General features: G+C 45.1%; 1 protein-coding gene across 1 annotated transcript in view; it reads left to right on the top strand.

The window, feature by feature from the left end:
• MDGA2 (MAM domain containing glycosylphosphatidylinositol anchor 2) overlaps positions 1–12,339 on the top strand; it is a gene marked incomplete at its 5' end in the record, with an annotated part of 393,304 nt that overhangs the window by 301,112 nt on the left and 79,853 nt on the right. The window contains one exon of the mRNA XM_042799013.1: positions 6,553–6,822. Coding sequence (XP_042654947.1) covers positions 6,553–6,822 — 270 coding nt within the window. The remainder of the gene's footprint in view (positions 1–6,552; positions 6,823–12,339) is intronic.

The raw sequence follows: 12,339 nt of genomic DNA, 5'->3' as shown, positions 1-12,339 counted from the left end.
AAAGATAGACAGACTGGGGTTGGGATGCCTTGTTATCCAGCTCCTTCTGGAAGTTGTTGGAGGCATTTTCGTGGAGATCATGCCCCGCCTATATAAAGGGATAACAGCAGCTGTAAATCCACTTGAGAGTTGTAAAGACTAAATAATTTAACTGTCGAGACTTGCGCAGTGCTTCCACCGTTCTCCTATCTGAGAGTGGTTTTGTACGGCACTGAGAGGGGACGGGCCCGTAGAGTCTTTGCAGAGCCTGGGGCAGAGGCAGCTCTCCAGCGGCTCCTAGCAGAGCAGACGGGCAAGCGAAGGTGTTCCTCCTTGCCGTGCCTCCCCGGGGAAAGGGCGCTGGGTTTTGGGGGGGGTTCAGTGCGGTAAAAGGGGGCTGGCAGGGGTGGATGCTGCGGGCAGAGCTGCCGTCTGCTCCCAGCCACGCTGCTTGGCGCATCCTTTGCCATCAGAGGGGTTTTAGCGGGTAGTTTGTTTTAGCAGAGCTGGGTCGAGAGGCAGTTTAATGGCCCCGGTTGAGTATTTATACAAATCCCTCGAAAGGGAGCACTGTTGGAGCGGGTAAGCTCTTCAGCCCTTGCCGTCAGTCTGGCTGCTTCTCCACGGTAGCCGGGAAGCTGATTTGAATTTATTTTTTGGTGATGTTTTGTTTTCTGCTGCGTTAAATAAAACCAAGCCAGGGCCTGGAAAGCTTAAAGTGCCATTTCATTTCAGTTTTCAATTGCGTACGAAAATAATCCTCAGAATAGCTAGAGGCACCCGGAAAGAACAGCTGGAGGACGGAAAGACATGGGAATAACGACTGCGGAGGGGTGGAAATCGTGTAAGGCTTTGCCAGCACCGTAATGAGTCCTGCAGTGCAGATGAATAGAGAGATCTTTCCCCAGCATGTTTCAGCATCCAGTGATCTGCTGGAGGCTGTGTTCCCACCACCAGTTTTAACAGCCGCTCGTAGGTGTATCGTGCCCGGCCGGGTCTGACTCTGTTCTGACTTTAACCTCCAGAACAAAAAATGTCAATGGGTTGTCCGAATGGCTGCAGAGCTTTATCTAAAGGAGTAGCTCCTGACATTTGCCTTAAACCTGCTGCGTGATAGCTTTGCTGGGTCTCTTCCTTTCAGTCAGCTCTGGACGTTGCCGGCTGCTTGCGCCATGAATGAACAGGGAGCTGTTTGCAGGGAAACAGCCACAGCGGCTCCAAGATCTGCTTCCCGAAGGGCACCACTTGACGAGGCGCCATTATATTGGGCTTCATTAGGAGCTGGGTTTTCCTTTGCAACTGATGAATTAATTACGTGCGCGGGTTTTATTACCGATTTACTTGGGATTGCAGTATTCTTCTGCAGCTGCTCTTAGCCAGATTCAGATTGAAATCCCCAGCACTGCAGCCTGCCGTGCTGCCCGTGAGGGTGAGCGGCACGTCTCCCTGGGAGCCGGCATCCCACGTACAGGGACCTCAGCAGCTCCTCTTTCCCTCTACCTCCTGCCTTCACGTCTCTTAGTAATACAGAAAAACAGCCCCCCCAGCCACACCTGTGCCCCTTGATCTGTGGGAGCTTGGGGTTTTTTAAAAAAAGCTTTTGCTAAGGTACCTCGTTGCAATTGGGGGAAAAAAAAAAAAAAAAAAAAAAAGGGAAACCAGCTTTCCTGTCAAATCCACTGACTGTCTGCTACAAGGACTCTGGCAGTGCGGCTTCTCTGAGCAGCTTGTCCGAGGAAGTCTGCAGAGCTGTATATCAAACAAAAGTGCAGAGACTTCCTTTATTTCTCGGTTCAGAACAAATGGTATTGGAGGAAGGTAAAAGCCATTAAAATATTTGAGTAGACATATATGTTTTGTTGACTCTACTGATCTATACAAGCACATACCAGGCAGAAGACTTGCATGCATCTAATTCTGGTATATTTAAACATATGTATTAATGAGTCATTTTTTGTTATAAAAGCACACAACCCCCATTGCCAGCAACATAATATGTAATACCTACTTTGTAACTTATAAAATACTGACTGATGTGGCCTGAGAGATGAAGTGCTGCCTCTGCTGGAAGTTGAAGAAATGACACACAGTTTTCCTGAGAGTAATCTTCAGAGCCTGGGCATGATATATCAGAGGCACAGGCGTAGACATTCAATTAAAAAAAAAAAAAAAAAAAAAAAAAAAGACTGCCTAGCCCAAGCCTTCATTACCAGGCAGGATACAAATCCTAGCAAGTAACTTTCCCTCACAGGCAAACATGCCCTCAATGGCTTTTTTAAAAAAAAAAAAAACAAAGAAGAAAGGCTGCCTTTTTAAGCTAGAATGACTCTCACTTTTCACTGCGCATCCCTCAGGCAATAAAATAATTTATTTTATGTTTCAATCAGATACTGGAAACAGTGCTTGCTTAAATTGTCTCGGCGTCGCTGGCATGTTAAGTCCGCGGTGGTTTCGCACCGTTCCCGGCTGTGGGGGTGCGAGTCCCACCTCCCGCATTGCCCGGCCCATCCCGGGTGGTCCCCTGCCCGCCTCCTCCCTCGGCCCCCCGGTAAGAAGGTGTCTCTTGACCAGATTGATCATTTACTGGGCTGGTTTTCTGTGGTGCGAATCCTACCCCGGGAGTATTTAAAGTTGCTCCTTCTCTGTAGCTGACCTGGATTGTTGTTAGAACAACATTCCTGTTGGGTGAGTCAAATAAAAAGTGGCCACAGATACAATAGAAACTGAAGCAGAAGCAGCAGTTTTTCGTATTTATTCCTCTTGCTAGAGCTGGGAGATTTAATTTGCTAAGGAGGCTAGAATGCAAATTGGAGAAACCAAATCAGCAGGTAAAGTCTCTCCTCAAGGCCACATAAATTCACTGAATGGCATGTTTTCTCCTTAGCAAATCTTACCATAAAGACCACAATAGGATCCACACGGTGAAGAGCAGCTGTCTTGTTTAAAACAATCCAGCACCCTTGCTGTCATTTCTCTTGATGGCTAGGGAGTCTTCATTTTCCATTCTATAATCCTTAAGACATGAATGTACTTAGGCTAAAAAATTCATTAAACATTAATGTAAAGCCTGCTTTAACTTCAGACTGTTTGCTTCCCAAAGATAATTGTTTAAGAGAATGAACTGTACTCCCTTTGCGGCTTTTCTATATATTTTTCAAAAACTAATACTAGAATTATGAAAGACAGGAGTAAGTACAGCAAAGTAAATTAAATCAAATTGCTAAAGCCTTGGGGAAGAGCTAATACAAATGAGTTAAACACATATAAGTTCCAAACAGCTACGGAGTAAGTTTTCTTCTGAGCATTGTTACTCTCAGAAGATGCCCGAGACACTAGTACCTTCGTTAGCTGCCAAGGCACTATCTTGTAAAAGCAAAAAAACAGAAAAATAAACTGTTAGCTCTGGCTACTATCATATATTGCAGTTTTTATCATCCCTTTCCTTTTCCATTAAAGTTATTACCTGCGAAAGTGTAACTCTGAAATGAGCAACCAAAGTTAATTTTCTTTTTCTGTCACTGTGTATCATCTGTTCATGGATAGATGGAAATTCCGTATTTTAAAGATGATTTTGACCTTAAAGGCAGGGAAAAGTTTCATTTAAAAGCTATTTATAAGGCTAAAGTATCTTATAAGTAAATAAAGCAGGGGAAGAAGAAAAAGGCGACTGAATACCAATATATGCTGAAAGTCATTAAAGCAGAGCTGCCGTGGAGAAGTGAACAGAGAATTATTGTTCACTGAATATGGTGCGTCAAATGAAAACAGCAAAACAAACAAAAGAAGAGGACACTACTGCAAACTGTAGGCAGGTTTTGGATGTTCAAACATTAAACAGGCTTAAAAGTAATGGGAGAAAATGTTAGCAAAATGATGTTAGGGGCTATTTAATGCATCACATGCAGAGCTTTCGGGAAGTCCCTGTCCCAAAGCTCCCCAGTGCCCTCTGTGCTCTCCCTCTCCCCCAGGCACTCAGGACCAGTGGAGGATGCTGGGCCAGGAGGGTCTTCAGCCAGATTCTCCTTGAGCAGCCTTATGCTGTATTATTCTATCTGCTAATCTGTATCCGGCTCAAGATTGGTGATAATTTCACCTGGATTTAAAAGTATATTCTGGTGCTGGCTGTTAGGGTAAAAGCAATAGGGCTGAAGAGGTTATAGATGTGGAATTATCAGGGATGAAATGGAAAGGAAACCTGGAAGGCTTACTTCTCAGGGCAGAGAAATGGATGGATGATAGTAAATATCAGTAAATTCGATTAGCACATTCTCTGATATCTCTTATATATCATGATTTAGAAGGTATTTGGAAAATACGAACAATTGTGAGACAGGGTAGTTATAGGAAAATAGGAGAATATGTGAAAGGCAGATCAGGTTTGACTACCTAAACAGCTCTCTCTCGGGAGAAAGCTGAGATCTGGCACATTTTCTTTCCCAATAATAACTCTTATCTTTAAGCCAACAATTCCCTGTGAAGCTACTGCCTTGGGAAACTATTAGTGAAGCAGAATAAGGTGGAGAAATTGTACAGTGAGGGCAGATGAAGCCACTATTGGGTTGTGCTGAAAGGGCAAGCATTAGGCTGGAGAGAGAGACTAGTGGAATTTCTCATTAATTTATCTTCTTTTGTATTTTTATTCTGTGCTTGGGTGCAAAGAATAGTCACGCTGTGATGAAATTTTCCGATAACACAAAAGTGGGGGATATTACCAATGGAAAGAAGGCTTGTGGTATTGAGGATTTAGGATTTCTGGTCTTTTATTTGCAGTTATCTATGGCTGTACCACAAGGCCCATGTACCAGTTGAGAATCTGGCTTCAAAATTATACAAAGCCATATGATACTTAATCTACAAAGAGGAAGGGTCGGGCTGGGATGGATGGGGTTTTGAATCGGCAGTTTCCACATCGTCTCTTCTTCATCAGTCATTTTGTGGGGAATCTCAGTCAGCGGCAGTTGTCCTCAGAGTTAATATCTGCCGTTTCATCAGCCGGTACCACTGAGCCCTGTATCCCACCTCTGAAGCTATTCACCACTTCTGCCCCTCTGCTCACCTTGCCGCCAAATCGTGGTTGTCCTCTCCCAGTACTTCCAAACTTGGATCATGATACAAGATAAATGGTGGTTATTGCAGTGAGCTACAAATACCGTAGCTGGATGTCACGAGCTCTAAGGAATTGTTGTCTTAATACGACAGTCTCCAAATTTACCTTAATTTCAGTTACTCTGTGTTTAACTGGATTGTTGTCTAAGCAAGAGATAGTGAGCTGCAGTACATGTGCAAGTATGGTTCCTAATTTACAGCTGCCATTATGTAGGAAATAAAATATTCTGAGTCTGAAGGTTATGGGTACCTGTGATGGAGATACCAACCAATGAAGAACCTGAGGACAAGATGCTCCTGGAGAGAAAATGGTGAAAGCAAGCTCCTTCTGAAAGGAGCATGGCGTGGACTTGGTGAAGATCATTCTCTTGCAGAGCTTGTCAGGGATTTTACATTTTTAATGTTTATGTCTATAAGACAGCTCTTTTAATATGGATGCAAAGATTTAATGTATCTTACTGGCTCAGGAGGCCTTCAGGATTTCTTCTTCCTCATGGGCTAAGAAGTGAGCTGTGTTTTTTTTTAAAGAACCAAAATGTCTTGTCACTCACTGTTTTGCATCCAATTGCAAACACATGCACGTTTTTCATGCACATTACCTGATCTAAATGGCTGCGCCAACGAGAGATGGCTGCCAACATGATTCTGTCCAGTTTACCCTTATTCTTCTGCAATGATTAAGTTATCAAGAGGCAAAGGGGATGGTGAAGTTTGGCTTTTGCACACACAGTATGTTGGCTATATTTTATTTATTTTGTATTTTGCTGGAATCAAAAGTCTGTCAGAGTTTGTAGCTGCAAATCTAAATTATTTAAAATGCAGTTTAATTCAAGTTATAGGAAAATGGCCCATTCTGTGCTTCCTGAAATATCAAAATTACCACCTGAGTGGATGGAAAAGATTAACGTATGATTATATATTTTTTTGAAGCCTGAAGGCAGCTGCCAGGACGGGGTGTGGAGGGGTCTCTGTGCTGCCTCATCAGTCCGTCTTCTGCCGCTGCAAAGTTAGGTCCCCCACCGAACGCAGAATCGCTGCCTCAACTCTGTGCCAGGGTCGCTGTTGCCTTGTGCGCGTTATCTAAACCGAGACAAGGTTTTGACCTCTTTTTCTCCCCCCCTTGCTTTTCTGGAAAGTCCTGTGTGTCGGAGTTGGTGGTTCCTGGGTGAGGCTCGGGGGGGCTGAGCCGCCCGGCCTTGCACGGGACCTCTCGCTGCCTCGCGAGCGATAACGTCGGCGAGGATGCACAGTGCCTTTAAGTCCCCTGCAGAAAACGTCGATGAGCAGGGTGCGCTGCTTTGCGTGTGTACATGTCTGTAATTAGCTGATCGGTGATTGTCCAGGGCTGTAGGCTTACCGCCACGGAGTTCTCCTCTCGTGGATGCCGGGTTTCAGCAGCGGCTGGTTAACTCCGTCTTGCGCTGATTCGCTCACGAATCTCCTGCTCTCCCTTCCCGTCTCCCGCAGACCCCCCCGCCGTGGAGCCCACCTTCCTGGAGATTCGGCAAGGCCAGGGCCGGAGCATCACCATGAGCTGCCGGGTCCTGAGGGCATATCCCACCCGGGTCCTCACCTACGAGTGGCGCCTGGGCGGCAAGCTGCTGCGCACCGGCCAGTTCGACGTGCAGGATTCCACCGAGTACACCGTCGGCAGCCTCTCCCGAGACAGCTACGGCATCTACAACTGCAACATCATCAACGAAGCGGGCGCGGGCCGGTGCAGCTTCCTCGTGACAGGTAGGCTTGGCGGTGTCCTGGCGTGCCGAGGCGATGGGCTGAGCGGGCTGCAGGCTTGCGTGTCGTCGGGGAGCGCTGCTCCTGCTTTGGCTAACGAGCTGCCAAAGAGATAAAGCCTTGGAAGCAGAGTCGTGGCTTAAGGCATCTGGTTTGGATTCCAGGGAGGTTGGAAACAAGCTAGGAGATTGAGCTTACTTCAGTGGTTTGAGGATAAAGATTTTTACGTGAAAAATGTAAATATCCCTTCTGGGCAGGCATCTGTCAGTATGCTTTTAGAGAGGTCTGAGAGAGTCGTCAGGCAGTAAATTTCTTCTAGTTAAAGTTTGCAATAAGGCTTGCATTTCCTCTTCTCTTTTGGTATGCTCAGCAAGCTCAGAGACTGGGGTGGGCAGACCACAGTCTCAAGTAACTTCAAGCTGCCCAAGTACAGAGGGGTGTTGAAATCTCTTCCTTTTCTCAAAAAGCAAAGGGCTTTGTGAAGTTAGTACACAAGATCACAGACCCAGGGAGGATGTGCAGCCCCTGCCATGATCTACCCATGTTGTGTAATTAATGCTCTGGATTGAGACAAACTTTATATGTCTTTTATCTTTAGCATCTTGGATCTGAATGTCAAATTGGGTGTTTAGACAGGCAAGACTTGATTCTTCCTCTAGCAGAAATGAGCTACCATCACCTGAAGACTCAGCTGCCTGATCCTGCAACACCCCGTGCCTGCAGCAGATGTTGTGCCCAAGCTGAGATCCCCTGGTCGCTGGAGTCACATCAGCTGTAGGTTCCCCATCCCTGGACCTGGTTGTCCAGGCACTTTTTAGAATCACTGGGGTGAGAAAAAAAGCATCTCTATTAAGCGAACCATCTCCTCCCAAGGCCTGCAGTGGGTCAGGAAGCTTCCGTCCCTCTGCACCAGCTGAAAGGGGTGTCCAGCCACCTGCCCTGTGTGGGCTGTCTCCAGAGGTCAGCACGAGCAGCCTCGCCCTCCCTAAGGATGTCCGAGCAGTAGCCCCATTTCAGCTCAAAATCCCTCCCATCTCCTCCTTGAAAAGGAACGATGGGAAAAGAAACCAGCAAAAGAAATTCAGAATACGTAGAGGAAAGCTATCTTAGAAGGAAAGATCCCCTACCTTAGTTGGGATTTTGTTTGTGTTTAATTGACTTGGGTCCAGCTACAGTTAATCTAAATGAGGTTTTACTTTCAGGGTTGCTGGCAGCCTGGCAGCTCCCTGAACCTTGTCATTATTTAGGAAAATGGGAGTTGTTATCAGTTCCACTGCTACCAGCAGAAAGTGCAAGGATTTAATGGATGAGCTGCAGAGCACCTCTCCCAGACCCTGTCCTGCACAGGTCCTGGATGTCAGGGTAGACCCTCCATGCACATCTGTCCTGGGAGTAAAGGAAAAAATTCGATTCAGTTCCTGAGTGTTTTTCAGTAAAATTTGGTTTCATAGGAAAAAATGTGGGCCTGCTTTCATGTGTTGGTTTTGTTTTGTTTTGTTTTGTTTTGTTTGTTTTTAAATTTTTTTTTCTCTTCCGGGCTTAGTTGAATGGCATCATGTTGGCAGGGATTTCATCAGGCCAGTGGCACACGGCACAGATGTGGTGGGAGCACAGCGAGCACCCCAGTGACTGACGGCTCTGCTTCTTTCAAAATGTAATCAAGCCTTTGGCTGACTTACCACTCAGAGCCTGCGCGGAGGCACTTCCACAGCCACTGACTTCTCCAAATCTTTAGAGTTTAATACAAAAGGTGGCTCCAAAGGAAACCAGAGAAACAGTCGTCTTCCTCAAATGAGTAAATGCAGTTCAATTTACTGTTCATCATGCTTTGGACCCAAGACTGTGGAAACCTATTCTAAGGCAATTATTTTGCCAAGACTGGGGCAATCTGAGTGGCTTTCTGTGATTTATTACCATGCCAAAGTAAGCTGCATAACTGAAAATTAGTACTAAAATGGTTTTATTATGTACTCTCTCTCGCATCCCTCCGTGTGTCTTGCTCATTTTTAGTTTATACCATTATGCTACTTTATGCTGTATGGTTGGGTTAAGGATGCTGAAAGTAACTCTTTTACTTTCATGTCTTCCTCAGTCTTTTAAGGTTAAACCCGACGTATTTAGTAAATAGATTCTTTGACACGTGGAGTTGAAACTGCTCTCAGGAAAGAGGAGCAGCTGTATTCTGGTCCCGAGTCTCATCAGGACAGATGAAGTTCAAGCACTGGGGAACTGAAAATGTGTGGAAGGAAAATGACAAAGTGGTTGAAAAGGAGGCTTATATTCCACTGGGAACGTGAATACAGAAAAGAAACGGGTCATTTCTTAGACACACACATGGGGGAAAAAAGCCAAATAAATAACCCAGCGGCAGGAATCTGGTGACAGTGGAGAGCTTTTCTTTTGGCTGGGATAATGGGAGTTGTTGTAGCCCATTTTTAGGTGGTTATATTTCCAGGTTTTCATGTAGCAGTGGTGTACTGCAGTGCTCATGTTGCAGGGGCTGCAGAGAAACATTGGTATGCTAAGAGAAAGGTTTTCAGTACAGTATTAAAAGCAGCCTGGATTAAAAGATTTATACTGGTCCTAGATTTTGCAAAACCTGTTTTTACTGCATTTGTATTTCGAGCCAGATTTGAGAAGATGAAAGCAAAATAAATCACGTGTGGAAAAGGGGGTTAATTCATATCAGGTGGGCCAATCTGCGGCAGATTTAACCTGCTGCTGTCTTAAAGACAAATAAGAACATACGAGCAAAATTGTATTTGTGGGAAAGCAAAGTTGAGTTCATGTTACTCACAGCTTCCCTATCTATATATTTTATTCGGCGGTTGATAGTGCATATCATATCCGAAGAGCACCAAGATAAACATTTCAGGCAGTGTGGTGTTAAAACCCTGCCAAGGCTGAAAGCAAATTAAAAAAAAAAAAAAAAAAAAAGGCAGAAAACGTCATGAATGGCACGGACGGTTGAGAAGCCTCCATGCAGGTGGAGGAAGGAGTTGAGTGCTGGAGGAGGAGGCTGGCAGGGTCCCTGTCCCCAAAGAGACTGCTGCTGGCGAGGGGGGCTCCTCGTGGGGCAGATCTGAACCCTCCCGGGGTCCCATCCTGGCTCCCTCCAGCCCAGGCCACCCTGGGGACACTTGTCCGCAGCCTCTCGGCCCTCCTCAAGGCAGGCGAGGTTGAACTGGGAGGTCAAACTCTGTATTTTCTGGGTTCCCAGCATGCACAAGATTGATGAAGCGAGCCCTTGCGTTGCTGTCGGAAGGGCTGGTGCTACAGTGCGGGTTGTTTATCAATATTCTGTGACCCTGGGGAGCTGTTTAGGATTAAGATTACCTGTAATTGAGGTTACCTGACAAATCTTGGCATAACACTTTATTTTGGGCAGCTTATAACTTTGGCAACCTTTAAGCACTTGGGCTGGAATTTGCTGTGCTGGTGGCTGCCTCAGGCCGAAATGTTCGCAAAAGTTGCTGTCCAAAGAGGTTTTTTTAACTCAGAGAAACAGTATTTTGTTTCATCCGTGTTAAATTCTTGCAGCTGCTTAATCAGTATGTTTGAAGGGGCCAGATAAACATCCTTGCATGATTCCTTGCTTAAGTTACATGATGAAATCTGTCTGTCCGTAGTTTATGGTGCTGCCTTGACAATGCCATATATAATTTGTGAGATACTATTTAAATTAATAATCATAACACTGGGTAGTAGTAAACAAAGCTACCAATGACAATAAGTTGATGTAGTTACTTTTACCAACTAACTTCTGATCCTACCATTGAGCAAAAATGGTTTTGAATATTGATTTTGTGTTGTTCCGTTTCGTGGAACTTTTCCACCATAAAATATTGCAGTAATTAACGAGCCGTTCTTTAATTATTTACCTACCCAGTCTTGCGTCACATTTTCAGTGCTTCTGGCCAAGAGCAACGTCAAGCCAATCAGCTCATAATTATGTAGGTTATAATTGTTAGCTCCCAGCATGACCACGGCTTTCCCTTTCTTTGGAGCCTCATGGTGTTGCTGAATTAAAGACAGAGCAGAGCACACTCTGAGCAAACCTGGGGGCATGCACGTACCCACCCGTGTCCGCAGTCTAGCTGGGGGTGTCCGCTCAGTCTGCCAGAGGATCTCCCATCTCCTGCCTTCCTTCCCCCCACGCCTTAGGAAATCTGACTCTGAGGAGCTGGACACCAAATCGTTCCTTCTGTATCCATCCCCGGTAGGAGCTGTGCGATTCCTCGTGCAGCTTCGTGGGAACATCCTTGCTGGAAGCCTCTTCAGCAATTTCTGCCTCGGTGTTTCGTCTGTGCCCTTGGCACCATATGAAGTAGTGCTGGGGTCTGTACAGCGTTGAGCTGAGGTCCTATCAGAGTCACCATCCAGCCTTTTGTGAAAGCCGGGATGCTTTTTCCACAAGGGCATCACCTTAAAATAAATTGCAGACACTTTAAATTGCAGAGTATCATGTTCTTCTCCCTGGCCCTGTTAGTTGAATTAAACAGTGTTCTGCCATTTCGAGTTTTATAGCTTCGTTAATCCTTTTTTATTAGGGAAGGTGTTTTGCACTGAACTAAGGGACAGAATTGTATATTGTTTGCAGCTTGCCATTTTAGTTGGGGTTTTTGGTAGAAACTCTGTGGGATTCATGTAAAGCAACAAGCAAAAATCCTGTTTTAGAAAACTTGTTTGAAAACAGATTCATTGCACTCTTTTTACCTGCACAATCCCAAAGTGCCAGTGAACTGTTTTCACTCTACAATGGTTTTGGACAGTGTGAAGGCAACTTCCCAAGCAAGTAAATCAGTGCAATTTCATGAGCTGAACTGGGTGTCTTTTGGCTGGAAGACATGGCAATGCCTCTAATGTCAGTTGTGTTCCTCATTGCACGGTTGCCCGTTGTGGAATGATTGACCAGTGTCCAGACTGGTGGAGAGACGTGCAGGAGCTGCGGGTTGTATTTTTCTTTACAAATGCTTTGAATTCAGCAGTTTTCCTCTCCCATTTTCCAGGAACCTGTAGCTGTTGTGCCAGACACTGGAGTCACTGTGGCTGGATTGTCCCTAGTAGCGGCCAGGGGATGCTGGGCATTAGTGAACTCTTGCTCGCAATAGTTACTTGGTTTTTTTTTTTTCCAAAACCATTTGCTCCTTCTTGCTGTTCTAGCTGATAACTGCTAGAAGTTGGTTTGGGCTTTGGGTTATTTGGGTGAGTTCCAGCTGACCAGTTCAGTTTTTGGTCCTAGCTCTCAGATGAGTACAATGACATAGACATATTAGGAAAACTCATTGGCAAGTGTGGAGGTAGAAACGTAGGAATTGAGAATAATCTACCTGTTTAAAATATTTCAGAAGAATAGTCTTCCTAAACTACTGGGCGATTAACTGGTGAGTTGAAAACAATTCATTTTTTTTTTTTTTTTTTTTTCTCAATGAGATGTGTGCCAGGACAGTTGAAATGAATATTTTCATTACCTTAGTAAGTTCTAAAGCTATAAGAGACCATCCTGTCTTTCCTGTAGCA

The sequence above is a fragment of the Tyto alba genome, unplaced genomic scaffold (assembly GCF_018691265.1).
Source record: "Tyto alba isolate M040663 unplaced genomic scaffold, T.alba_DEE_v4.0 Super-Scaffold_29, whole genome shotgun sequence".
NCBI classification, from domain to species: domain Eukaryota; kingdom Metazoa; phylum Chordata; class Aves; order Strigiformes; family Tytonidae; genus Tyto; species Tyto alba.
Note: the sequence above shows the minus strand (reverse complement) of the source record. Positions and strands in the feature narration are given on the sequence as shown.